The sequence below is a fragment of the Ascaphus truei genome, chromosome 9 (assembly GCF_040206685.1).
Source record: "Ascaphus truei isolate aAscTru1 chromosome 9, aAscTru1.hap1, whole genome shotgun sequence".
Lineage (NCBI taxonomy): Eukaryota > Metazoa > Chordata > Amphibia > Anura > Ascaphidae > Ascaphus > Ascaphus truei.
The window spans coordinates 27,171,876-27,198,921 of record NC_134491.1 but is presented as its reverse complement, the minus strand read 5'-3'; the positions used below and the strand labels follow the sequence as shown (position 1 = coordinate 27,198,921).

At 46.4% G+C, this 27,046-nt stretch overlaps 1 protein-coding gene across 1 annotated transcript; it reads left to right on the top strand.

Moving 5' to 3' along the window:
• The first annotated feature begins 9,291 nt into the window (after positions 1 to 9,291).
• On the top strand, positions 9,292 to 26,473 carry LOC142503231 (putative E3 ubiquitin-protein ligase makorin-1). Its single transcript, XM_075615391.1, has 8 exons — positions 9,292 to 9,581; positions 17,810 to 17,929; positions 18,358 to 18,617; positions 20,331 to 20,452; positions 20,550 to 20,737; positions 20,836 to 20,946; positions 25,212 to 25,350; positions 25,780 to 26,473. The coding sequence occupies exons 1-8, from the start codon at positions 9,292 to 9,294 to the stop codon at positions 25,936 to 25,938; spliced, it is 1,389 nt and encodes a 462-aa protein (XP_075471506.1). The 3' UTR covers positions 25,939 to 26,473.
• The last annotated feature ends 573 nt before the right edge of the window (positions 26,474 to 27,046 follow it).

Sequence of the window (27,046 nt, the reverse complement as noted above, 5' to 3'; positions counted from 1 at the left end):
TAAATAAAATATACCCCCTCCTCTGCAGCTTCTTCTGGTGGGGCAGTACAAGGGACAAAACAGAATTCCCCCCACCCCCCAACCACCCTCAGGTCAATTGTGCCAGTAACTGTCCCGGTCTCTAACACATACTAATATCCATATACTGTACAGTGAGAGCACTCAGGATCACGTAACCCTGCGAAGCAAACTGTGTGTGTGGGCATATGTGTCTATATATATATATATATATATATATATATATATATATATATATATACACACACACACATTATATATATATATATATATATATATATATATATATATATATATATATATATATATATATATATATATAGTACATGCACAGATATGTATATGATGTGTATATGTACGTTATTTTGAGCAATAAAAATATATATACTGACACAAACACAGTGTGTGTGTGTGTGTGTGTGTGTGTGTGTGTGTGTGTGTGTGTGTGTGTGTGTGTGTGTGTGTGTGTGTGTGTGTGTGTGTGTGTGTGTGTGTGTGTGTGTACAAAAAAGAATGCCTGCTACAGACTATAATGAGTTAATGGTACTTAAATCAGTGTGATAGACTATAGTGTAACAGACACTGACGGTGCTTGGGACATAATATATGAAACCACAGAAAGAAAAAGAAAGTATCCCAGATATAGCACTCAAGTATACAGATAGTAAACAGAATTTATTAATGAAAACCGTCACATAAAATTACATATAACAATCATAAAACAATCCCTGACCCTGCCCTGTAATTATAACTAGGAAAAACCCTTATAATAAAGAGACACCCATTGGCTAAATGCACACTGATAATAAAACCTCACATGTGAATATATCTTGGGAAGAGGGCTCTGAGATAAGAGATAAGCCCTCTGCCTAGTGAGGCCAGCCGGTCTCTGAATATATCCTACCGTACCAGGAGCAAAGATAGAGGTTATAAGTAACCACCTACATAAACATATACCAAGGGCACCAACGAATCATGAATGACCAGTGCTAAAGCAACACACATGAACAAATAAGCAGGGACTAAAGAAAGTGATATAAGGTCCCCAAAAAAGTATATGTACATGCGTCCCACAGGTAAATAAAGCAGAAACGTCCCTAAGCTAACAAAACTATGTTATCAAAGTCCTGTGATGAAAAGTAACAGGCACTGATATATCAGTACTTAGCTGATTTGAAGATAAGGACAGGCCATATATTTGTAGGGTAGCTGCTTGCAAAGCACAAGATACATTGGTCCTTGAAAAAAACGGGAAAATGTGCAATAACAGCACAATGATGTTTCATCAAAAAATGGGTGGACATCAGGGAGTACACACAACAAGAGAGCCCCGATGTACGTTTCGCCCCTTTGGCTTCGTCCGGGAGCTCTATCTTTGCTCCTGCTACGGTAGGATTAAGACAGAAACAAAGCACCAATAGTGCATTATCTTTGACCAATTGGTTAGAGGTAAACAGGACTGCAATTCAAAATGTGCTGAACACTGCAATGCTGAAAAAATATATTCCTCAAGAATACTATTTATTGGGTATAAAACAATAAAATACTGCAATATAATAATATGCTGCAAAGTGAGCTGTGATGTTCACTGAGCTCCTATGGATCCTGATGGGCCCAACTCTCCGGCAGGTTAAAACTGAAATCCTACTTACAATGAGCTCCTTGAACTTGCACCTTGTAAGTAGGTTTCTTTGTGGCTGGAATCTCCCGGTTGCTCACTCCGTGTAGAGTGGTGTCCTTCTTGCGTCACCGCTCTCCGGATTCAGCTACGGTGTCCCTGAGAGTCCAAAATTCACCCTACGCGTTTCAAGACCCCTCTGTCTCTTCGTCAGGGGTACTATTGGTGCTTTGTTTCTGTCTTTATCTTTTACATATGTGCTTGGGTGCCGTGAGAACCTTCAGGAGCCACACGTCAGCATAAACAGACCGAGAAGAATCCACTGAGGGACTATTTGTTTGCTGTCTACAAACATTGGGATTGTCATGCTTGGCACCATACAGGTCTATTTTGTATTCATGTCTCAGATAAAGCATGCAGTCACGTATTCTCACAGAGAAGACTAAGACTTGTACTAGGAAGTGCAAAACCTCACAAGGTAACATTGCATAACTTTGCTACAACAGATCCCTGCTCTGATAAGCTTACAATATAAAAGGAATGGGAGATGACACAAGGATAGGTGGAGGTATAATGAAACAACATAGTATTAACTGTAGGATGATCAGGAGGGTGCTGGGTAGGCCTCATTAAAGATGTGGGTTTTGAGGGAACCTTTGTACATTTTGGTGAAGAGTTTGAGAGTCTAATGGTGCGGAGTAAGGAGTGCCACAGTTCTGGAGCAGCCATGAAGAAGTCTTGTAGGTGGGAGTGAGAGGAAGGAATGAAGGAGGAGGAGAACAGTAGGTGATGAGCTGAGCAGAGACTATGTGGGAGAGGACTTGAGGATTAGGCTACGGCCCCCGTCTTACCTGCAGCACGCGCACCTGGTGGCACGTGCACAGTTGAAAGCCGCATTGTGCAGTCTGTAGGGGAGTGATGGGATGCATGGGGCGCGGGGCCATAATGGGGACATGGCCAAGAAGGGGCATATCTGCCCCTTCAGTGACTGCGCGCCGACCACGTGATCGCGTCGCGGCATGGGAAGACAAAATTCTTGTCTGCCCTGCGTCATCACGCTTTGCGTGCCCACACACACGGCCACTGGGGCCTGCCCCATAGAGGGCAGTGCTGTGGTGTGTGGCGCGCTCGCAGCCTACGCTGGGGACTCAGCCTTAGATTGGCAATGTAGAGAGGGGCTGTATCATGAAGACCATTGTAGGCGAGAACCAGGACCTTACATTTGATTCTGCTGGGTATGGGGAGTCAGTGTAGGGATTTCCCCAGTGAAGCAGCAGACCTAGAGCGGTTGGTGAGGTAGATGAGTCTGGCAGCAGCATTTAGGTTGGACGGGAGGGAGGACAGTCAGAGGAGGAGGAGGAGGAGACAGACTGGGAGCAGGTTTCAGTTGTCCAGTTGGGACATTAAAAGTGCATGAATTTGAATTTTGGTGGATTACATGGTGAATAAATATTTTAGCAAAGCTTCGGAAGTGGAAACAGCAGGTATTGTTGAGGGAATGGATGTGTGGTATAAAGTAGTGGTGCTCAACTCCAGTCCTCAAGAACCCCCAACAGGTCAGGTTTTAAGGATATCTCAGCTTCAACAAAGGTGGCTCAATTAGTCCCTGCTTCAGCACAGGTGGCTCAATCAGAGGCTCAGTCTTCGACTGAGCCTCTGATTGAGCCACCTGTGCTGAAATTGGGATATCCTTAAAACGCTCTTTCAGGAAATGTATTGTACAGGTTGGAGTGAGGATGCGAATAATGATGACATTTTAAGAGAGAAGAGAATAAGACTTTTACTGCAACCTTTCCCCAGAGAATGGAGAAGCATGCTCCAGGCCAGCGGTGCCCAAAGCGGGGGACGCGTCCCCTGGGGGGGGCTGGAGAATTCCCTGGGGGGGCACAGCGGCTACAGATTAATTTAAGTGCCGGTGGGACCGCGTGAGGCCTCTGCAGCTTCTCTTACCTGATCTACGGCAACGCGTCGTCATGGTAACCGGCACCAAACGGCGCTGCGGGGTCACGTGATGTCACGTTGCCATGGTAACATGACGTCACAGGACCCCATGGCGTCATTTGACGCCGGAGCCGAGGAGGAGAGGGGGCGCGAGGCAGGAGTTAAGGAGGCAGGGGGGGGGGGGCGCACCCCTGCTCCAGGCTATAGTCATTGGTGGACAAAGCAAGAAGGGGTGTGAAACGTGCACATTTCAAAGAGCACAATGTTTCTATTGCAGGTAAACGGGTGATTTAAAAAAAAATTACTCTTTAAAGGATAATTTTCTTACAATTATAGAGAAATGGACCCCGAAAGAGAGGGTAAAAAAAAGGTTCCTACTGCGGGCACAGCTACTTATGACTGGATAGTATTTTAGCATTTTTAGCAGGCGGTATACGCATATACCTTCGTGGTTATGACTAAAGGATGCTTATGACTAGGAGGAAATTTGGTGGCTGGTGCTGCTCGCGGAGTAAAGTGCTTAAAACTTAACCTTTAATAGACTGTATAGCAGAAAATAGTGTCGGAACACAACCTAGCGAGAACAAAGTAACAACAAATACATTTCACCTTCATACAGAGATAATAGTTATTACAATTTCTTATATGCTTGGGCTTATATGCATAATGCAATAATAAAAGGCTTTTTAAAACCTGTGGCTAGTTTATAATGCGTACGGTGTTACACATAGCGTATAGGTACAATACTAGCTGTGTCAAAATAAAATGCATAGGAATAGAACAAGGATCAAACGGATGTTCGTTTTTTATTTTCTTACAAATTAATTGTGGTTTGAATTATTCAATCCAGTTGACGTACATGCAGTGAGGAGCACCAAGGGCCCCAAAGGTTTAAAAACATGAAAATTGTCCTGGAACTAGATTCCATATTCCTCTGTCTCCCCTTTCAGCTTATGGGATTCATTTCTCCCTTGTTCAGTTGCCTGATATTTCCCCTGTTCCAGCAGTTTGCTGCACGTAAAGAGCAACATTTCGTTACACTTGTTGTTTACTTAGACTTTTCAGTGAGTTGCTATAGCAACCTCAGCCTTTCCCTCAGATTGGGTTAGTCTGCCTTCTCCCCCTCTGCCTTGTCCACAGATGGTCTGTCCCCAGGCTATCTTGTTACCCATCATACACTCGCACTTCCTTTTCCACCTTCATCACTGGCTGAGTGAGTATCTTCTGTCATTGCTCTAGTGGCAGGATTTATCCTTTTCACCTGCCCTTACTACAAAGCACCCACAGAGTGACATTATTCCATCACAAACATCTCATCTACAAGTGCCTGTCTTTATTGCTGCTTTCCCTAAAATAAAGTGAAGAAAATATACAGGACTTGTTGTGTTTTGGAAAGAGGGCCGAGTTGAACCTATCTGGGCTAATCATCCTACACATGACCCTGGCCTCCAGAATAAAAATGTTCTCAAGTTATATTTACTATTTTTTTTCCTCTTTGTTTTTCTATTTACTTACTTTTTCCCCCCATCGTTTTTACTAGTATACCTTTTTTATTCTGTAACTGTGCTAATTGTGCACATTTGTATCTATTAATGGCCTGAGAAACAATGTAAAAAAAAAAGGTGTTTCTATATTGTAGGGACTTAAAACATAACGTTTTTGCTGGAAACTAAGTCATGTGTCAAAGACTCTAGATGGTGTGGCAGGACAGCCTTGCGGTAGGGTCAGTATTTTCCACATCAATAACAAATAGGCCCACTGTTCCTTTAAGGCAAACTAAATCATAAAATAAAAACCTACTCACCTTTGGGAGACTAAGTACACAACAGTGTCTGACTAACATACTGGCTGCCTAGCCCAGTTTCCAGCTTTAAACAATACACTAATGTATAGAAAACATAATATCAAGTCCTTATGTGTGGTTGTAGAAACTCTGTCCCAAGAGAGTCCAGGAAATCCCTTTGGATACTGCAAAACTGACAGGACTGCTCTGCAGTTCTGTCTGACTATGGAACGTTGGTTCCTTGAAAACACGCCCCGCATCCAGCAGGCTTGTTCAGTTTCATGGAGAGTCTCTTCCTGGGTGTGGGTCCTAGGTGGTCCCATCAGGCCCTGCGTCCAGCAGGCCTGGGGAACCATATCAACCAGCTTCCTTCCTAGTTGGGGAAAGTCTCTCTCAGCTGGCAGCTGCTGACTGCCTTTTTAAACCCATTTGCAGTCAGGAGTTCTGTCTTAATTAGCTGCACCTGCAGCTAGACTTTCCAGAGGAATTTAACCTCTTGCACGCTGGAGACACACACATTGCACCTCTCTCTGTTTTGCACAGACAGCGACTGTCACATATCCCTCTCCCCATCATAACATTGTCCTGCGGAGCGGCCCATGCACCATTACCGTGCACCAGCATCACTGTCGAATACGTCCAACTTCAATCACTTTCCTTTTTTTTCCCCTCGACTTACAATTGAAGATGTTTTTAACCTTCCCTCCAGTCTTTTATGTATCAGACTGTACAACTTCCAACTGGATCCAAGGACCTGGATCTCCTTGGTGAAATGTCTTTTTCCAAGAACCTCTTTACTCCCCCAGCAATTTTTGTTTTTCCCTTTGGGGCAATTACCGGGCCATCAGGGCATGACGCACGGTATTTCACTACCTCTTTATAAAATCCTAGCCATGATGTGAAGTCAAGATTGAAGAGAAGACAAGTTCTAAAGTCTTTGTAACTTATGCCCTCACCCAGTATCTCTTCAAATATTCGCTCTAGTTCCTAACATTTTAATCGCTTGCCGAGGACTTCTTGCTCAAGTTTATCTTTCCATTTCTCCACCTCCTCTTTCATTCGCTTGGCAACAAGTATTTCCACGCATCACGTTATCTCCTCGTCCGTGTCACTCACACGACCATCTGTGTCTGGCTTAGCATCATTTATCTCCAGTACTTCAACTTTGGAGGAGTTCTCATCAACTCATCAACTCCAACTGTACCCCATGGCACCTCTCTTTTACAGTCGGCAGACTTGTAGACTTGGGCCTCTCTTTCTTGACTCATTAATTTATTCAGATGGAAGCACCGCTGGATATCCAGTGACCCCTTTCTCAGCCTGCGATAGCAGGCACATTTCTGTCTCTTTCTCATCAGAGACTGTATCTTTACAGCGGCTGCTTTCACAGCAAGGAATCTACTTTGGACCATGTGGGCACAGTAGTATGACTGGATTTTTATTGTGCTACTCCATCGTAACTTGTTTCTTGCATTCTGAGTTTTGTCAAAAGCAGATTGTAGTACTGCAACGGCATTGTAGATACGCTTATAGGAACACACAGCTTGCTTGATTATGACGTAGGATCTATATCATGACTGAATCACACTAGCAGCTTTCTTCACATCCCTGTAGCGTCTTCGTTACTGATACTTCCTGTAAGAGACGTGCAGAGGTACAACCAGGGAGACAGATTTGGGGGAAATTAAACCATGGCTTTATTCAGTCCATCACTTTAAATAATGTAGAGGCCACAAAATAAATAAAACAGCCTATCCCTTTGAAAGGGCTAACTCACTTCCCCAGTCCCTATCTGCAGGGCTGGGAGGAGAAGCCTCTTTCCAACCTACAGCCCTATCTATACTGATAGAGTGCCTCCTCAACATTAAGCAGCTTCTAGTGTTTGATTAGGATTTATACAGCGGACACACATTAACAGATGGTCACACATTGATTCCTGCCTTGCTTCACTTAGATGCTATACCTACACATCATATATATGTCACCTTGATTCAGAGCGCTTATCAACACACGCTCTGAGAATATACATCAGGACTGACATCATCTGTGTGGTGGATACATCACGGACTTATCTCCATATACATAGGAGGCTATATACATAGCATCGGATCCTGAATATCTATCAAGGATCTCCATATGTATACACTACTTAACCACCTCTAGTTAAGTTCCGAATTATCACAGTAACGTGCTGTTTGACATATTGTTATTTTAAAGCCCATTTTTTTATTTTCATTGTTTACCAATAAAGTATTTTAACTATATCATTATACATTTAGTTTGACTGAGTGCTAATATACTAGGTTCCTTTTCTTCTGTATACTCCAATCCCTTACCTAGTAACCACCTCAACGTGGTTCATATTGTGGCGGTGCGGGAGTTTCCCTTGTGTGTAGCCAACCTACAGCCCCCAAAGTTACAAGAGGTACCTGTAAGCAGGGGGCCTTTTGTGGCAGTCTCTGAGTCTGGTTGGTGTCCGTTGAGGGGCCACCCTCTGGCGGGTTCCAGGGTCCTCAGTGCCCAGGGATAGAGGTCTGGTTCCTGGTGTCTTGATATCTGCACAGCCTTGTGCTCAAGACATCATCTCCTGTGGCAGCACAGCTGTGACTGTGCTCAGGAGTCTCTCTAAGCAGTTTCCAGCAGGAGGCTTTTCAACAGGACAGATTAGCCATATGGAGACTGGTTAATTGTCTTTAGCTGCAATTAACCAGCTCCCTGCTGGATTCCTTAGACCACTAGAGGATTTCTATTGAAGCCTCATTTAGACAGGGTTAAGTCCCTATTACACTTCCTAACATTGGACTGTAGTAGAATCACACATTCCTTCAAGTATTCATACTTATTTCTTTGCTGCTTCATTCTCCAAAATGACTGAATAACCTGAGAATACTCTCATACGCCAGACAATTTAAAATATATACTTTATTAGAGACAACCGATAAAATAAATGGCTTTAAAATAAACAATACAATGGCGCATTAAAGAACCAATAGGAGTGTAATAACCCCGGATAAGGAATACATCCTGGATACAGTGTTATAGTATAAAACACTGTGCCTTGGTGTATGACTATATACAACCAACTACCAAAATTATATATTTTAATTTCCACACTTATCATCCATGTTCAGTGAGAGAGTGCTACACAATTGTGGTTCTTTCTCCTCCACAGTTGTTAGTACATAGCTAACCTGCTGCCCCACTCTTGACCTCCGCATTGGTCCCTCAAATGAGTTCTATCTCTCCTCAATCCGTCCCAATATATCACCGCCACGAACAGCACACAAGTGAGCACGTGACTTCGAAATGCAACCAGGGTTAATACACCGGCTACTCTAGCCAACACACCTTTAGCCTCCACTAGGAAACAGTAAGTTAATATTAACCCCTACTCAATTGAAAATCAATCCCACCGCTGCCACCAGAAAAAAGCCTGTCACGGTAGCACAAGACTTTTAACACATTTATATTTAAAGGGATCAGTCAATAGGCAAAACACAATAATGAAATAAAATTAGGTTTATTCGGATAAGACCTCGGAAACACACAGAAATACAAAATACAAAGAATATACACACTTACTTTGGGTCTAGGAGTAAAAACTAGGATTTTCTAGGTGCAAGGCGCCTGCTTCAGCAAAGGCTGACCTTGTTCACTCCACAGAGCTGGAATACGCCTGGAACAGGTAACTTCACTCCTCAGGACCAGTCCTCAGCTAGGCTAGGAATTCCCTGGTATCGCAATGCCCCTGGGAAACCTTACCGGCACTTCACTGGACCAGTCCCAAGACTATCTACAAGTCTCAAAAGAGAGAGAGCAAGCTCTGATTTGCAGCAGCCCCTTTTAGAGACTACTATTCCCTATGTTTTAACATGGACAGAGCTTTTCAGCCACTCAGAGCGTGGGAGTATTCTCAGCAGCCACTCAGAGCATGGCTCATCTGGCTGATGAGGTCAGAGACAGGGGGCATGTTGAAACTGCTCGGGACGCCCCGTGGGCGGAACATATGTTCTGGCCCATAGGAAAAGAACCTACGATCTCCATCTTTTCCTTAGCCAGCCCATTGCCACCCACTGGGCAGGCGCCACTGTGTCCAGCAGACCAGAAGGTTTCCCCCCAGGGGGTCTCTGTTCTCCAGAACCTGTACTCAGCCCTGCCCCGTCCACTTAGCACCCCGACACCTCTCAAGATCCCGTCTCCACCTCCATCTATGGACTCTATGTAAACTAGCTGGCACCTTAACCATATGCCTGGGCTGTCTGTATAGAACCTTATAGTAAACGCAAAACACGATATAAAGTACACTTCATTACAGAATATACTTTGGGGGACCTTATACTTATAAGGGAAACAACTTGGGGATATTTGGGCTCGAAATCCAGGAGTCTGGGGGACACAGGGAAGCCCCGGTATAATTCACCCTGCGTACCGGCAAATCCTGCCTGCTCGCTGGGGAGAATTAAATGAATACCAGCAACTTTGGCCCCCCAACTCCTGCAACCAAAATAATTGTATTTCCACCCAAATATCCCCCCTAAAACTGACACACAAGAAATTTTACAGTTCATGGGATAAGGGAACATGAAAAAACAGGGTCATTTTATTTTCCAGCATGTATTATCCCTGGTCCCTGGCTTAAGGAGGTACCAGGGACCCCACGGGTTCAGGGGTAACCAGCGGGCTTAACCTTTATTAAATAGCCTGGTTACCCCCTCCCGTCACAATATCTATCCACTGCCACCTCCTGAGGGTAAGCAAATATGATAAAAGATATCAGACTAATATTAGCCAGGACCCCAAAGTCCCTATTTATTATACAAAAAACTATGAACATTAACACACCAAAATCAGTTGTAGCACAATGTGTCCGAAACCTAATTACTCTCCCCAGAGCCTGCAATCAGTTAATTCAGAGCCCAAAGCATTACTTATTACATTTTTAATATATATATATATATTAAATTGATATATATATATATATATATATCATAGCCTCCCGGCTGCTATCTTTTCCTGGGCCCTACCAATGTAAGCCCTGTTAGGTGCAGGCAGTGGATGGGATAATTCCTTCATAAGGCCTTGTGTGCTTTTGCAGACTTGGATAAGTAACGTATCCAAGGGCGGGCCTTAGCAACAGCCAGAGAGTGCCAACCTGAGGGGTGGGTACTTATTGGACCACACACTGGATGTGAGGGCCTCTCAGTATCCAGATCTGGCTTGTTATGAGTCAGAGTTACAGCCACTCCCCAAATGATATAAATATTGGCACTTTCCTAAATTCTGGGTCTCTTGTCACTCTCTCTCCTCCCCCTGGGAGTGAGGACCTGCTACCCTCTGTCTCACTAGGAGGCAGAAGAGGAGTCTATAAGGCATGGTCTGGGCCTCAAGCCTTAACCATGGCTCTACAAGAAGGGGAATGAAGAAAAGGGATGCATCTGATCTGTTGTAACATCTGCCTGCAATAAAGATTCAGTTGTACCCAGAACCTGTGTGAATCAGTGTCCATTATGAAGAACAAGGTGTCAGTATGGGCCATCCCCTGCTCTCACAGAGGATCCATGCTGACTGGAGGCGGTGCACCAAGCAAGAACTATGGTAACCTGTGAACCTGTCCTGTTTCTCCCCACAACATCGCGGAGCACTCAGCCCTCCTGTTTACCAACAGGTACAGCCCAACCCCTAGTGAAGTAGCTGAAGAAGCATACCCACCCCAATCTCACTATGGGGGGAATAAGCGCTACATATATAAAAATACAGAGCTTAGATTACAAAAAAGGTATTACCAAGAAAACATATAGTTACAATACAACGCAGAACAGCTTCTTAAAATAAAAGGGTTAAACAGACAGAAAATCCTATACTTGACCAAATGCTATGGATTTTCCCCATAGAGTTGCTGGTTCAGAACATGAGGTCTCACGTGCTTTGTCCAAACCATGCCTCTGGTGAGATCTGATTTTTGAAATCTTTGCCCAGACTTAAATACATTTTTTCCTCATGGCACCGGCATAAGCCCACCCCTTTTAGATGATGCTTTGAAGCTACTCTACCAGACCATGTCTATAGAACTTGATTAGAACTGTTGACACCTTGAGTGGGCTATCCAGGATGGACCCCTGCCCCAATTAAGTCCCTTTGAAGTTCAGAGCAGACCAAAGAAACAGTCCTGACCTGTTTCAAACCCAGCATTTTGTATTTTGTTAAAACAAGTGTAGCTCATTAACCCCTCAAGCACCAAAGGGATTAAACGGCCTAATATCTCATGATATTATCATGACAGGGCCTTTTCAATGCAGCTCAAGAAATCCTCCAAACCCCTGATGAATCCATCCGTCAATCTGGGCTGCTGTACTGTACATTTCGGCTCCTATCTAACACACGCTTTCCTGACATCTCAGGATCATCTTTAAATGTTTCTGCAACTTCCTCTGCAAGTTGAGGAATTGTTCTCTTTTTTTTTTACCTTAGAAATGCATCAGTGGCACTGAAGGTACGCTGTCTCAGGTGGCCGTGCTCTGTACACCATATACACATCTGGTACTGCTTCCCTTTCCGGGCCACGTTGGGACGCCCATTATCATCATCCTCATCATAAGGCCTGAAGGGACACTGTTTCACATGCTTGTGCATTGCAAAACAAACATTTCTAGTCAGCCATTTTGAAAAAACATTTTTTGTTTGTTTTGTTTTTTCACACCCAATGGGGCAGACTTTACAACCAGCACTCGCTAGTCACATTTGTTTTACACAGCACAACGATCTTGGTTTGGTTTTCTGCCTGGGTTTGTGGCCATCACACATTTTCTGGACAAGCAGGAAATAAAGTGAGGGCTGTGCTAACTTGCAGGGGGAGGAGGGGACAGCTCAACTAACTAAGGAGTACAAGGGGGTTGCCAGGACAACAGACTGGGAAGCCAATGGAAAGTTACATGTGTAACAAGCTAAGGACTGGGGAATGGCTGCAGCCTGAGAACTGTCACGCCTGTATGCCCGCAGACCTGGCTAGACCCCAGTACTGAGGTGGGAACGGTATGATACCACACACCCACAGCAGTGGGAGCAAGCCCGGAGTGTGGTATGGCGTTGCTGGGCCTGTAGGAAGAGTTGTTAGATTATACTTGCAATGCTTGGGGATGTCCGTAAGAATAGTCGTGTCCATGTGCCAATGTTCAGGAGTCCAGAGGTTAGAATCGTCAGAGTATAAGCCAGGTCCTAGGAAGCCAGAGGTAAGCGTAGTGGTATGCGTAGCAGGATTCAAAGGGATACCAGAGAGCAGAGTAGTCCAGGACAAGCAGGGGTCAAAGCCAGGGAAATCCAAGATAACACAGGAGCAGGAAACAACAGGAACAGAGGGAGCACAGCATAGGTCAGGTACACACAGGGAAACAGGAACTATGCAGAGCGGGGAAGAAGTGGACAGATAGGGGTTATAAAGGAGGGCATACCAATAGGAGAGAGGGGAGGAGTAGAGAGAGAAGTGGGAGACGACAGGGATAGGACAGGGAGAGAAGAGGAGGAGACAGAAGGGGCAGTCAGGGGAATGGCCTGGAGGGCTTGGGAGGCGGAGACATGGGGAACAGGATAAGAAGAGCATGTGCGCGCGCCCTCTGTAAAATGGGGATGCGTGCGCACAGGTTGCAACACAGAGAGGGACCGCACGGAGCAAGGGAAGGATGCAGGAGGAGCACGAAGCCCAGAGAAGGGAAACGCATGCGTGACCTGCGACCGCGAGACGGCATGCAGAGGCAGGGAGGAGGGAGCAGGTGGATCAGGGAGACCAGCGGAGGAGCGTGTGTGCATGCCCATCGTGGGCTGAGGGAGCGCACGCACCGGTCGCGTCACCAGGCGCACGGAACGCCGCGCCGTGGGCACCACGGAGGGAGGAGGCAACGGGACGGAACTCAGGGACCGTGTGGGTATGTGAGACCTGCGGGGAATGCGCTGTGGCAAGGGGAGAGAGGTGGAAGGCAAAGGAGAGGAGTGGGAAGGAGTAGAAGGGGCAACAGGAGATGGGAGAGAGGGACAAGGAGGGGAAGTAATCTCCTGAGTAGTCACAAGACCAAAGAAAATATACAACATAGATCCAGGACATCTAGTACACCTCTTCTTATACCCAATAATGAATTAGCAGTTACAGATGTATGGAAATTACTTCACCCTAAAGATTTTCATTTTACATGGCACAATAAGAATATCAATAAGTATAAGATTTATAGCAGCACCTAAAATGAAGCATATAAACAGGTAAATAAAGAAGTGGTGCAGGAGAACAAGGAGGAACCCTAATTTCATCCAAAATTAAAATTTAGAACATGGGGTATGTTCCCAGCACACAATGAGAATATGAGTGTAATAAATTGTCAAAAAGGTTTTGCACAAAATATAGTCTTTACTTATATACTGAACGTTATATGGAGCAAACATCTACATATACCCAAGATACCATATAGGCGAAATAATATTTAAGAAATATACAATACTATGTCACAAAATACACAAACATATAAGGAGGAAAAAAATGCACTAGAAAAGGGAGACCAGGTAAGGGGAGACAAGGGGAAAGGAGGGGGAGGGGATAAAACAGGGCAATAAGGGGTGCAACGTTTCGGGGCTCCTAGCGCATTCTTCTGGCCCGTTCCCTTAGATCAATCCGATCTAGGTACTTCCCTTACCCCTGTCACAAACAAGTGCTCCCAAAAAGAGATAGGCACCTCACTGCACTGTTGAGGTTGAATAATGCATCCGCTCTTGGAGTGCGTGTTCCACCGGTATGAGTCTGCTCCCTTCCCCAAATCTCTATTGTCCCCAAGCACCACATCTGGCCTGAGACAAAGGCTAGCCCATGGATTCAATGCGTGCTGGCCTCATCTACTATGTGACAGCTGGCTCTCCCACACTCCCTGGGATTCCTGCCCTTCCTACAGGATAAGGAAATGCTAATAACATTCTGAATGGGATTATGTTTGGAGATACTGTAAGAGCCTGGCGTAAAGTCAGAAAATATTTTAAACTACCACTGAGAGTAAGAGAACTCACCTCCCGTCGGAGGCAGGAACGATGCACAGCCGAGGAAAAGAACTGCAAGCAGGCAGTGGTGGTAAAGAAAAAACGTTTAATCCAACATCATGGTAAAAGTCTGGCGGATCCTCTGACGCGTTTCAGCCCGTGGGCCTTTGTCAAAGAGTGATCCGCCAGTGAACAGACAGCCCTGATATGGAGTGTCAAACCATATACATATGGTATATATACCACTGAGAGTATCCAGGTTGTTACCGATTGTAGGGAACTCAGACTTTACGGCAGCCTAAGAGACCGCCGTTTTCAGGACTTGGGCCAGTATAGGACTTGTTCATGTCTCACATTGTTTTAACACGGGACAACACATTTTCCAACTTTCCAACAACTCTGAGAAAGATATCAATTACTAAATAAATACTTCTTTGCATACTTACAGTTGAGACATTATGTGACTTCCTTGATGAGGGAACATCCATCCCTATTAGAACACAATGCCTTGGCGTCTGGTCTTGAGATCGCCGTTTTACCTCTAAACTTATCTATACTGCCCTTATAGAGCCCTGTACTGTGGGTCTCTGGAGTCTTTTATTGGTTAAGTGGCAGGTGGACTTCCCTGATCTGGTAATTCAAGAGGTCCTGATCAGAGGCTACGGGAGTGTCCGTTCCATTACTCTGGATGCAAATTTGAGGGAACTGCAGATTGAGATATTGAACCGGGCATTCCTCACCTCAGCACAATTAAACAAATCTCAACACATTTCTCCAATTGGGTGTAAAAAGTGCGGCAGTACCAGCGCTAATATCTCACATTGTCTGTGGTACTGCAGAAAAATAAAGAAATTCTGTAATAAACCCTTAAGGTTTCTAAACAAACTGCTAAAAACAAAGCTTCCCCATTGTATCGCTCACGCTACCCACAAACAAGGCAAGACCCCGGTACAGAGGTGTGAAGGTACAAAGCCACGCACCCACAGCAGCGGAAGCGTGCCTGGAAGGCGGATTGTATAGCGTTGCCGGGTCTGGGTTGCAGAGAGAGGGTTAATCGGTATACTTGCAGGTCCTGGGATTGGAGAGAATAGAATCGTAGAAGTCCGTTAGCCGTGGTCTAGGATTATAGATGGTAGAATAGTCCAGGTCCGATAGCCTAGTCTCCCTGAACATCCCCAAATATACCCAGCTCACTACACCCCCCAAATACACCTGTTCCCTGCACCTCCAAACTTAACAAGCTGCATACACCCCCCCAAGATACACTCAGCTCCCTGAACCCCCCAAACACACCTGGTTGCCTGCACCCTCCTCCCAAATACACCCAGCTCTCTGTACCCCCAAACAAACCCAGCTCTCTGAACCCCCTAAACAAACCCATCTCCCTGCACCCCCCAAATACACCCATCTCCCTGCACCCCCACATACACCCATCTCCCTGCAACCCCAAACACACCCACCTCATTGCACCCCAGAACAAACCCATCTCCCTGCACCCCCAAACACACCCTACACCCCAGAATAAATTCCACTCCCTGCACCCCAAAACACACCAACTCCCTGCACCTACAAACATACCAAGCTGCCTACAACCCCCAAACACACCCAGCCCCCCCAAACACACCCAGATGCCTGCATCCCCAAACAAACCCAGCTCCCTGCACACCCAAACACACCCAGCTCCCTGCACCTCCAAACATACCCATCTCTCTGCACCCCCAAACAAACCCAGCTCCCTGCAGACCCAAACACACCCAGCTCCCTGCACCTCCAAACATACCCATCTCTCTGCACCTCCAAACAAACCCAGCTCCCTGCACCCCCAAATATACCTAGCTCCCTGTAGCCCTAAACAAACCAAGCTCCCTGCACCCCCCAAATACACCCATGTCCCTGCACCCCCACATACACTGCACCCCAGAATAAATTCCACTCCCTGCACCCCAAAACACACCCACTCCCTGCACCTCCAAATACATGTAGCTGCCTACAACCCCCCAAAACACAACCAGCCCCCCCAAACCCATCCAGATGCTTGCACCCCCAAATACATCCAGCTCCCTGCACACCCAAACACACCCAGCTCCCTGCACCCCCCAAATACACCCACCTCCCTGTACCCCCAAACAAACCTAGCTCCCTGCACACCCCCTCCCCCCCCACACACATCCATCTCCCTGCACCCCCAAACACACCCATCTCCCTGCACCTCCAAGCACACCCAGGTCCCTGCACTCCCCAAACAAATCGAGCTCCCTACACCCTCCCCCACATACACAAATCTCCCTGCACCCCCCCCCTAACACACTAGCTCCCTGTCCCCTCCCTAATACACCCACTCTATGCACCTCAAAACACACCCAGATGCCAGTACACCCCCAAATACACCCAGCACCCCCACACATACATCAATCTTCCTGCATGTCCAAACACTCCCTGCACACCACCAGCACACCCCAAATACATCCATCTCCCTGCAACCCCCAAAACCCTTCCAGATGTTTGCACACCCACAAATACACCCAGCTGCCAACACCCCCCCAAATACATCCAGCTCCCTGTACCCCCAAAACACCCAGCTCCTGCACCCCAATCAAACCCAGCTCCCTGCATCCCCCAAACAATCCCATCTCCCTGCACCCCCCTCCACATACACAAATCTCCCAGCACCCCCAAACAATCCCATCTCCCTGCACCCCCTCCACATACAAATCTTCCAGCACCCCCCAAACACACCCAGCTCCCTGTCCCCTCCCTAATACACCCACTTCATGCACCTCCAAACACACCCAGCTATCAGCACCCCCCAAAATACACCCAGCTGCCAGAACACCCCCAAGTACACCCAGCTCTGTGCACCCCATGCCCACACACCAAACTCCCTGCACCCTCCAAACACACCCAGCTTCTTGCACCCCCCAAACATCCCAACTCCCTGCACTCCCCCAACACCACAGCTCCCTGCACACCCCCAAATACACACAGCTGCCTGCACCCCATATCCAACCTACCTCCAAATACCATCAGCTCCCTAAACTTCTCATATTGCCTACTATCCCTGCACCCCAACCAAAAAAATAGCTCCATGCAGCTACAGACATTACTCACACAAAGGGTTGGACCATCAAGGGGTTAACAGTTTGTACACAGATGAGGTAGGAGGGGCCCTTTGCTACTCTGATTGGTTCAAGACAGGGGGTGGGCATAGCCAGCCTTTTTCACAGGTATATAAAGCCGGCCCCAGTCTTACTCTTGCATAGTGTGTGGGGTAGGTGTGGAGGTGGGGTGATGGCTGCAGCAGCTGGTAGGAGTTCTTCCAGGGTCCCATGCAGGTAAATGGGGGTGATAAGGCATCTGGGACTTTGTTACTGTGATAAGTGGTTACATGGGCAATAAGGCACTTGGGGTGGGAGTCTGAACTCTCTTTTTGGTTTGCCCTGCAGAGCATTCAGCCGGGGCGCCTGCAGATGGGGTCAGAACTGCCGCTTCTCCCATGAGAGGACATTTTCCCAGATCTGCCGGCACTTCCAGAATGGATTCTGTGGCTATGGAGACCAGTGCAGGTATAGTACTGTGTATAGCCTCCCCACTGATAATGAACATGCTGGGCTGTATCTGTAGAATAATGCACATGCCTTGCTTTATAATGATGCTGAGTATCTATATACAATGGTAACGAACATGCCTTGCAGTATGATTTATAGTACACTAATGCAGGGGTGTGCAAACTGGGGGTGCATGATTTTTTTTTTGGGGGGGGGGCGGTTGCAGAGGCCCTATGCTCTTCCCCCCCCCTCCCCCAAGGCATTTAAATTAAATGTTGAGATCGTGTGAGGTCTCTGAAACTTGGATACAATGCTCTGTATAATTATACGGAGTATCTGTCCCTTACTATATTTCAAACTAGTTGATCCATAAAGTTATATAATTAGGTATTCTCACTTCAGAGGTCAATCTGTTCTAATTCATTCTCACACTCCTTTACCTTCAGTTACCAACACCTACCACCCCCCTCCTTGCCCTCCTGGGGTATCTGCCAGCCCTCTGATGCCCCAGTTCGGTATCCCTCGGGGCGTCGAGTCTCTGAACCCTGCATTCTGCCAACTCCCCCTGCACCCTCGGGGGGACGCAGGGGTTCAGAGCCGGCTGTTCCTCCCTGGCAAGTGCCTGGGGCTGAGATGAGGAGCCTTCCACTACTCAGGGGCAGAGAGAACTGGGCACTTGCTGCAGAGTTTGTACCGAGACATGCAGGTAAACTGTGGCACTGTATACTACAATAACACGTTACAGGAGCGCAAGGCACTGCTGGGTGTATTGTACGTTTATATTTCTGGATATTAAAGTTGTGGAAGCACTTGGCACTATCCAGGCCTAGGGTTGCCAGGTGGCTTCTCCAAAAATACTGGACAAAATGGTTAAAGGTGCGACGCGCGTGAGAATCGTTGGTGGGGAAGAAAGTTGTTTATAAATGACCTGGTGTGTGTGGGGGGTTTTTTTTTTTTTTTTTTTTTTTTTTCCCTTCAAATTTGCACCAATTTATATTCTGTTTTGGATGATCTTGGGAGGCAGCGCCCTTCCAAGGATTTCTTTAGGAAATTTAATATGAAATAGTGCAAATTGGTGCATGCTTGGAGTGAAATTTAGAACAAATGACGTAATGGTCAGATAATTTATAAATAACTGACCTGCAGTCACTTCTGTACATGGTGAGCAATACTGACCTTAATGCGCCTCCCACAAATTCCAAGATTGTTGCCCCCCTTATCCTTGTCGTCTGGTGCTCCCCCCCGGACACGTGTGTGTACATGTAATTCCACCCCTATATAGCAATAGGGACCACTTAGTATCCACAAACGCTTTTCGTTATGCCACAGCCTCTTACATTCCCACACCGTGTATGTGTATGTGTATCAGTACCGTGTTAGCCGAGCTTCAATAATCAAAAAATAAATAGATGATACCGTTCTGTGGCTAACGAAATGCTTTTATTTGTGCGAGCTTTCGAGATACACTGATCTCTTCTTCCGGTGCTCTTTACCAATTTATGACAGACATACACAGGCTCTCTTACATCAACATTCAGGGACCATTTAACACCTCCAGTCATAAAATGCATACTGCACAGGGGGAAGGGATAGGTTTCAATCACAGATCACATTCCAGTATGCACTGTTTTTTAAAGTTAAAACCATTATTTTGGCTTCATTCATTGTAACACCGGCGGATGAAGAGTTTAATGTATCTCTCAAGCTCGCACAAATAAAAGCATTTCGTTAGCCACAGAACGGTATCGTCTATTCATTTTTGTTTTTTTTATTTAAAAAATGAATAGATGATACCGTTCTGTGGCTAACAAAATCTTTTTTATTTGTGCGCGCTTTTGAGATGCACTGATCCCTTCCGCCGGTGTTACAATGAATGAAGCCAAAATAATGGTCTTAACTTTAAAACCGTGCATACTGGAATGTGATCTGTGATTGAAGTTTATCCCTTCCCCCTGTGCAGTATGCATTTTATGACTGGAGGTGTTAAATGGTCCCTGAATGTTGATGTAAGTGTGTCTGTATGTAATATAAATTGGTAAAGAGAACACAGTGTATACAGCACTTTACAAAAGGTGTGGGTTGAGTGTATATCAATGGTGTGGGAATGTAAGAGGCTGTGGCATAACTAAAAGTTTGTGGGATACTATGTGGTCCCTATTAGTATATAGGGGTGGTATTTATTTGAAGCCAGACAGAGTAACCAAATGCTGGGCTGTCTGGATCAATACCGGACACCTGGCAACCCTATCCAGGCTTGCTGCCCAACTATGGAAAGTTGGTTCCTGAGCTTGGGCCCTTTGCTCGGGACTAACTCTGCAAGGATCCCAATGGATGTGGTCTGGGTTCTGAAACCAGTCTTGGAAATGTGGGTCACCTCTGATCCCCAGAAGGGAAAACACTTTCAATTTTGTATGTGCAGGGCTCACAAGATCTGTATCCAGCCCCACCCTTCAGGGCGAGGAGCCTCCCAGGGTGGAATGCACAGAGCACCAGGGGGCAACCAGGAACCCAAGCTCACTGCAGATTCTACACTCTTCAAAGGTGAGGGACCCTTAAAGTGACTCACTAAACACATCGCTGTCATTGTGTCCCATTGCTCCTATGTGGGACTGACTTTTTTTCCCCTCCCCTTCTGCAGGGTGTCTCTGACCCAGCATACCAGCGCAGTCGGGATGTGATGTGTGGTATCTGCATGGACAAGGTGTATGATAAGCCGGTTCTGGAGGAGAGAGTGTTTGGGATCTTGCCCAATTGTAACCATGCCTACTGTGTCGGCTGCATCAGACGCTGGCGGAAAACCCGGGACTTCCAGAATGAGATAATTAAGTAAGTGGGGGGGAAAGCAATAAGGCACTCAGGTGCTGGGTTACTGCAGTAAGATGTTACAGGGGCAATAAGATACTGTCATATCCTCTTTCCCTCAGGAGCTGCCCTCAGTGCCGTATTAAATCCAGTTATTTCATCCCCCACAAATACTGGATTGGTGAAGCTACAGAGAAGCTGAGCCTGATTGAGACTTTTAAGGCCAGGACCAGGTATGGGGAGCATGGGATCTTAAAATGGCCTTCACTTGGGTGTATTCTTCTGTGTCCCCTGTGGCAGTCGGAACATCTGGGATATAACGCATAGCTGTGTTAGGACAAGAGTTATGATGAAGGAATAAAGGTGTAGCCTGTTCCCTGGTCAGTTATGCTTGTCCTACTTAGGCCAGGTCCCCGCTGGCTACTGTGGCGGATGCTGCAGTATCAAAGAGCCGCCCTACAATGGGGCCAGGCCCAATGCTGGTGCGGTGCCCCCCTTGCAAACGCCTGCTCAGGAGTTGCGATGGAGTGCTAGGCCACACCCCCTGGCGATTCAGCCAATGAGGGCAAACCTGCCGGGTGGGTTCATCTCCCCCCCCCCCCCCCCTGTATTTCCTCCTGCAGATCGGGTAATTCAGCTGCGCAGGGTCGCAGCCTTAGGCTGGGTCCCCTGTGCCGCTGACACCGCTCTCCAAGCATGAGCGCGGAAGTCACCAGCTCTCCAAGCATGAGCGATCGCTGTCCTGCAACATCTTTAGAGCAAGGGAGGGGGGCGTGGCTATTACAGGAGGGGGCCTGTGTCTCTGTCCTCCGCTAAATTCCATGTGTGTGAGCCAAAAGTGACGGCACATTAAAACACGCTTTCTTCCCATTGGTCAGAGCAAGGTCACGTGACCCTGCTCTGCACTCAGAACACAAACGGAGCTGTGTCCTCAAGCAGCAAGCTTGGGAGAGCATACATGCGTGCGCTCCATGTGAGCAGCGACTTGAAAATATAAATGGCCAGAAGCAACCCCTTCAATGTCAGCAGCACAGGGGTCTCTACCTTAGGCTGCGCTTATAGTGCCAGCGACGGGTCGCCGCATGCGAAAGTTTTTCGCTTTGCGGCGTCGCGGGCGACCAGGCTCCTGGTTGGTTCAGGGGCTGTGACATGAGGCGACAGCCCCTGAAAAATCAAATAATTACAGCTACCAAAAATCGCATTGCTTTGTCGCCGTCGCGCTTACTAAAAGCGCACGTGGCGGCGACAATGCATTTGTTTTTGGGCTCCGGCACTAAGCGCAGCCTTAAGCTGGACGACGTATTTATTTAAAAGTGGCACTAGATTCAGGCTTGCATGCGCTCTCCTGAACTGGCTGCTCTTAGGATGTCAACGAGGGAAGAATCACCGCTAACGGTCCATTCTTGGCACCCTGTGGCTTGATAAGAGTATTGGTAGTCAGACACAGGCTGCTCTGTTTGGTCTGGGATACAGAAGTTGCCTCTGCAATGTGGGTCTGGCATACTAGAGGCCCCATCCCCTCAGGGCTGCTGTATTGTAGGATACTGGGGGCACAGGGCCAGGACAGACCGGTATTTAAAAGGTGCACTTTTACCATATTTTTTTTTTTCCCTCTCCTTCCCCCCTCGCTCTCCACCAACAGTATTTGTTGCTAGAATTGTACTAAGCCATATCTGCCTCTGGAACTCTATGGCTTTCCAAGCAATTCTAGCAGCCTACCTACACCCTATTGCTACCAACTGTGCTCTGCTAACCACCCCTGCCTTAAGTCTGCTCTTCTCAGCAGCTATAGTCTTATCTGCTCTTAAAGATGTGTCCCATCTGCTTCTGGCGACCAGAAATCTGAGCAGCTGCAGCTGGACTCAGGCTGTTAAGCCCAAGAAAGCTGCTGCAAAGTGGCGGTGTACAAATTGTGTTGGGAAAATTGATGCTCCTTCCCTTCAATAACTTTGACTATGAAATACCCTCATGCAATATTTTAAGAAATTGAGATCCCAGACTAATCAAGCATTCCAGTTCTCAGGTGTCGGTAAACTTAGCAGATGACCTCTTGGACTCTGGTCCAGCCATTCTTTTCTGAGCTAGACAAGGGATCATCTGAAGAGGTCCAGGAGGAGCTTGGGGCATTTCAAGTGAGATTGATGACCCTAAGGAGGAACTTGGATCAAGCATTTCAAGGCCCCAGGAAAACTACTCCAAGGCATTGGCCCCCTATCAATATTAATCTGGTCCCTGTGCCTAATCCAAATCACAAACTTTAATTGGGATACGATAGAAATGTGAATACAAATGTAAACACTAGTATAATGACTGCAATATTTTTTTTTTTTTTACTTTCAACTCTCCATTCATCCCCTTTAATGCCTACCTGGCTTCAGTGGAGCAGGACTGCAGAATTTGGGGAGGAGCAGGGCGGCAGAGGCCTGCTGGGGAAGGAGTGCTCTGTAGCAGCGGCAGACACTGGACATCAGTGAAGACCATCTGGCTTCGGTCTTGCTGCTCTGCTCCGCTCTGGCAGTTTGTCCTTCTCCTGCTGTCCTGTCCTAGAGTCTCCTTAATCTTGTGCACACCCCTGAGCTAGAGTACCACAGATGGATCAGACTTGTTGAGCAGGCAAGTAGTCCTATCAGGAGAATGGGAGTTGTTTATGGCTCTAGTATAGTGATGTGCAACCCTTTTTAGCTGCAACCCCCAAGTTTAAATATCCACTACACAGCCCCCAAACCAGTAAGGATTAACTCTGCAGAGGTCTCTACTCCTGAATGGGACCCCCATAGCATTAATCTTTACATTAAATTACAGAAACTAATTTGCACTACAGCAGCAACCTGTGTCTCTCAGCTCTGTTCAGTCAGCCTGGATGACTGAACGGAGCTGGTGCTGGGGCGCTGAGGAGACAGGCTGCTGTAGTACAAGGTTTTCAGTCAGAAAATTAACACACTAGGGTCCCATTTTGTTTTTTGACGCAGGAAGCCATGCAGAGTTAATCCTCTAATGTTTTTGTGACCACCCCCAGAAGTTTTACCCATGGGTTGCACACCACTGATGTAGTGCATCGATGGGGCCTTAATCAGTAGACCTGATGGCATCCATAGCAAAATAAAGGTGTCTGGCTTTGAGATCTTGCAATCTAGAGCCAGTTTGGGATGCCATGTTTGTTATATGGACATTTCCTCAATGTATTGCCTCCTGTTAATTCATATGGTGATGACCAAAATCCAGAGGGCAAATGCTGTATGAATAGTCCCATACTGGCATAGTTTGTAGATCTGACTAACCTTTCCAAGGAGGCTTCCTACCCTGCTGACATAGGCTGTTGTCTCCATCCAATCATGTTTCTTCATTCAGTTGGCAGTATGGATGTTGACATGTTTGAGAGCAAAGGCTTTTTCAGACAAGCTGATGCCTAACTTAACCAAGAAACATGACACCTTTATCTCCCATGTTCTGTAATATTTTGCTAAGTGGTGTTACAATCGGGGGATTACTCTGCTTCAGGCAACAACTTCACAGATCTTTGTTTCAAAAAGGGCACAGACCTGCTTTACTGCAAGTGTTGGTATCCTTTAATAGGCAAATTGCTTTTGCTCCTGATCCTATGATCTCTAGAATAAACAGGGCAACCATCTGACTAAGGGCTCCATACTTAGCCTCATGGCATCTGAAGCTGGTCTTGTAAGATTTCACTTCAGTGATGTTTGAACCTTTTCAGTGACCTATTCATTAAACTTGCCATCAAGACTGTATTTCTTACAGCAATCACTACAACACCATGGGAGAATTGCATGTGTTATGCAAGTAGCTGTATTTCTAGATCCATAAAAGATTTAACATTGTCATGAGAACAGTTCCTCATTTCCAGGCTAAGGTGGTTATCTGAGTTTGCTATGAATCGGGATGTGGTTCATTTTTGTCCTCTCCCACAGGAACATGCGTTGGTTGGATCCTTGACTGCCTATATCCTAAAGACCATTGAGTTTAGGAAAACCGTAAAGGCTGTTTTCCAAGGCCCCAGGAAAGGGCAAGCAACATTGGCAATGTCAAGGTGGATCACAACAGCCATCAACTAAGCTTTTTATTTTGTACTTTAGTAGGGAAGGTTCCACCACGTGCTATTAGAGCTCATTCAACAAGAGCTATAGCAACTTCTTGGGCAGAGATAACACGGGCTCCTACACAAGATTGTACAGCAGCAAGCTTTTCTGAGCATTAGAAGTTAATCTTTAGGCCACAGCTGATGTGAGATTTTGGAAGGCTTCATCAACCATAATTCTGGCAGCTACTAAGGATGTACCTACCCAATAAACTTGCTTTGGAACATCCCAGATGTTATAGCTGCCAAAGGACATTAAGAATCTGATATCAGTAGTTACATTTCCTATTCTCCATTAATTAACTCTGCTGTGGTATAGTTTCTGTACCCAAGAGCTCTAACTGGAGGGTAAATGCAGGTCCCATAAACGGCTCCTGCAGTGTTGCTTGCTCTCTTCCCTTGCAGTAAAATCCGCTGCCGCTTCTTCCTGCGTGGGAATGGACACTGTCCCTTTAAATCAGAGTGTATCTACCTGCATGAGCTACCAGCTGGACACCAGCGGAGGAGAAGGCGGGAGCAGCGAAGACCCAGCGCCCCTAGTCTGGTAAGGGCACTGCCCCTCTGAATGACTGCTTGGACCCATCTTAGCATGTACTAATTTTGACAATTGTACCCCACCCTCCATTGACTGACTCCCTTGGGAGCAGTTTCTCCATATTGCCCCTCCCATGTGTCTGTTCCATCCTCTGACTCTGTATCTGACAACTTGGTAAAAAATTGGGCATATCTCTTATTGACCCCTTAACTCTGGGGGAGGTCTCCATTTGACTCTCCTATTCCTTCCCTATTAACCCACATTTTCCTTAGAAGGGCATCAATGTGGCTAATACACTCCCCCTACATCTTCCAACCCCCCCTCCCCTACTTGTCCACCTTCCTATCCCATTGACCACCTTTTGACTTTATCTGCAGTAAATCCATTTTGACTGTGTAGGTGGCAAAGTCTTCATTGCCCTCCCTCCTCTCTCCCCAGCCCTACTCCCAACTCGTGGGAATCTTTGAAGAAGACCTTGAACAAGAGGACTTCAACCTGCTTGGCCTTGCCCTTGCTGTTCTCGAAGGCAACCTTGAGCTGGGGCTGGAGTACACGGGGGTAGAAATCCTATGGGGTGAGTGCAGTGACTCTGAGTAACTGCCATGCCCATCCCAGTTCAACTCTGAACAATGAGGCACCAGTGTTTAACAGGCCACTTGCTAACCAAACTAATGGGTGGTGCTCTCCTGTCCTCATACACTCCTTTTGTCCCTTTCACATGGCAACTGATTTCTGATGCTCCTCTGCAACTGAGATTAGGGCGGCTGATTTTTAAATTCCTCGAATACAGTTAAAAAAAAAATTCTCCCTATTATGAAGGAGGCAGCTGAGATCTCTCGCAGTTCTTGGCATTCCTTTGATTTCTCTCATCCCATCCACTTGTCTACTTTTGCTTTGCCCCCACTTTGTCCTTTCAATCTCCCGTTCTCACACCCACTTTTTTTTATTTAATTTTTTATTTTTTACACTTTTCTACCACACCTGACCTTTCCCATGGTCTGTCTGTAGCAGTGCTTTTTATAGCAGGCATCTGAGAAGAGACCCATCTGGTTTTATGTAGTCACAATATCACATTTGGGGGAGTCGCCATCATGAAATGTTCACAACCCAGAAAAGTTTTACTTCATGTTAAAGTGTGATATTGGAATAAAGATGTGTTTAACAGTTAAAGTGGTGCAGATTTTCACTTTACAAATGTTATAACTTCCTTTTTTTTAATGGAACAAAGTATGATCTACTAATGTATTTTAAAGCAAGTGTGGTCAACTCCAGCCCCCCAGTCTTCAGGATATCCTTGCTTCAGCACAGGTGGCTCATGACTGAGCCAAAAGAAGGGATATCCTGAACCCTTGAGGGCTGGAGCTAGCCATCTCTGGTTTAAAGTTCCATGTGGGAACAATGTGACCCCATGACAGGGGTGTGTGATGGGTTAAAGGTGTAGTACCTCCAGATTCTGTGGGCTCTGAACTAGTCCCAGTGCAGAGGCCAGTAGGAGACTTCTGCAGCCAAGGAGAGTTGCAGTGGGAGAGTACTGTCATGGGGCCCATGGTAAATACCCCGTCACACACTCTGATCAGTTGGAGGGATGAGATAGTTGAGGGAAATTAGAGGCTGTGGGAACAGAAAAGGAGACAGTGGGGAGCAAAATAAGAGGGGGTGGCAATACTAGAGATTAAGGGGGATAAAGGCAAAGTTTTAGATGCAG

Coding starts and splice junctions, on each gene's coding strand:
- LOC142503231 (XM_075615391.1), top strand. CDS start 9,292: ATGGCTCATCTGGCTGATGAGGTCAGAGACAGGGGGCATGTTGAAACT. Junction 9,582..17,809: donor CCTCCATCTATGGACTCTAT/GTAAACTAGCTG, acceptor TTTGCCCTGCAG/AGCATTCAGCCGGGGCGCCT. Junction 17,930..18,357: donor GGCTATGGAGACCAGTGCAG/GTATAGTACTGT, acceptor CTTTACCTTCAG/TTACCAACACCTACCACCCC.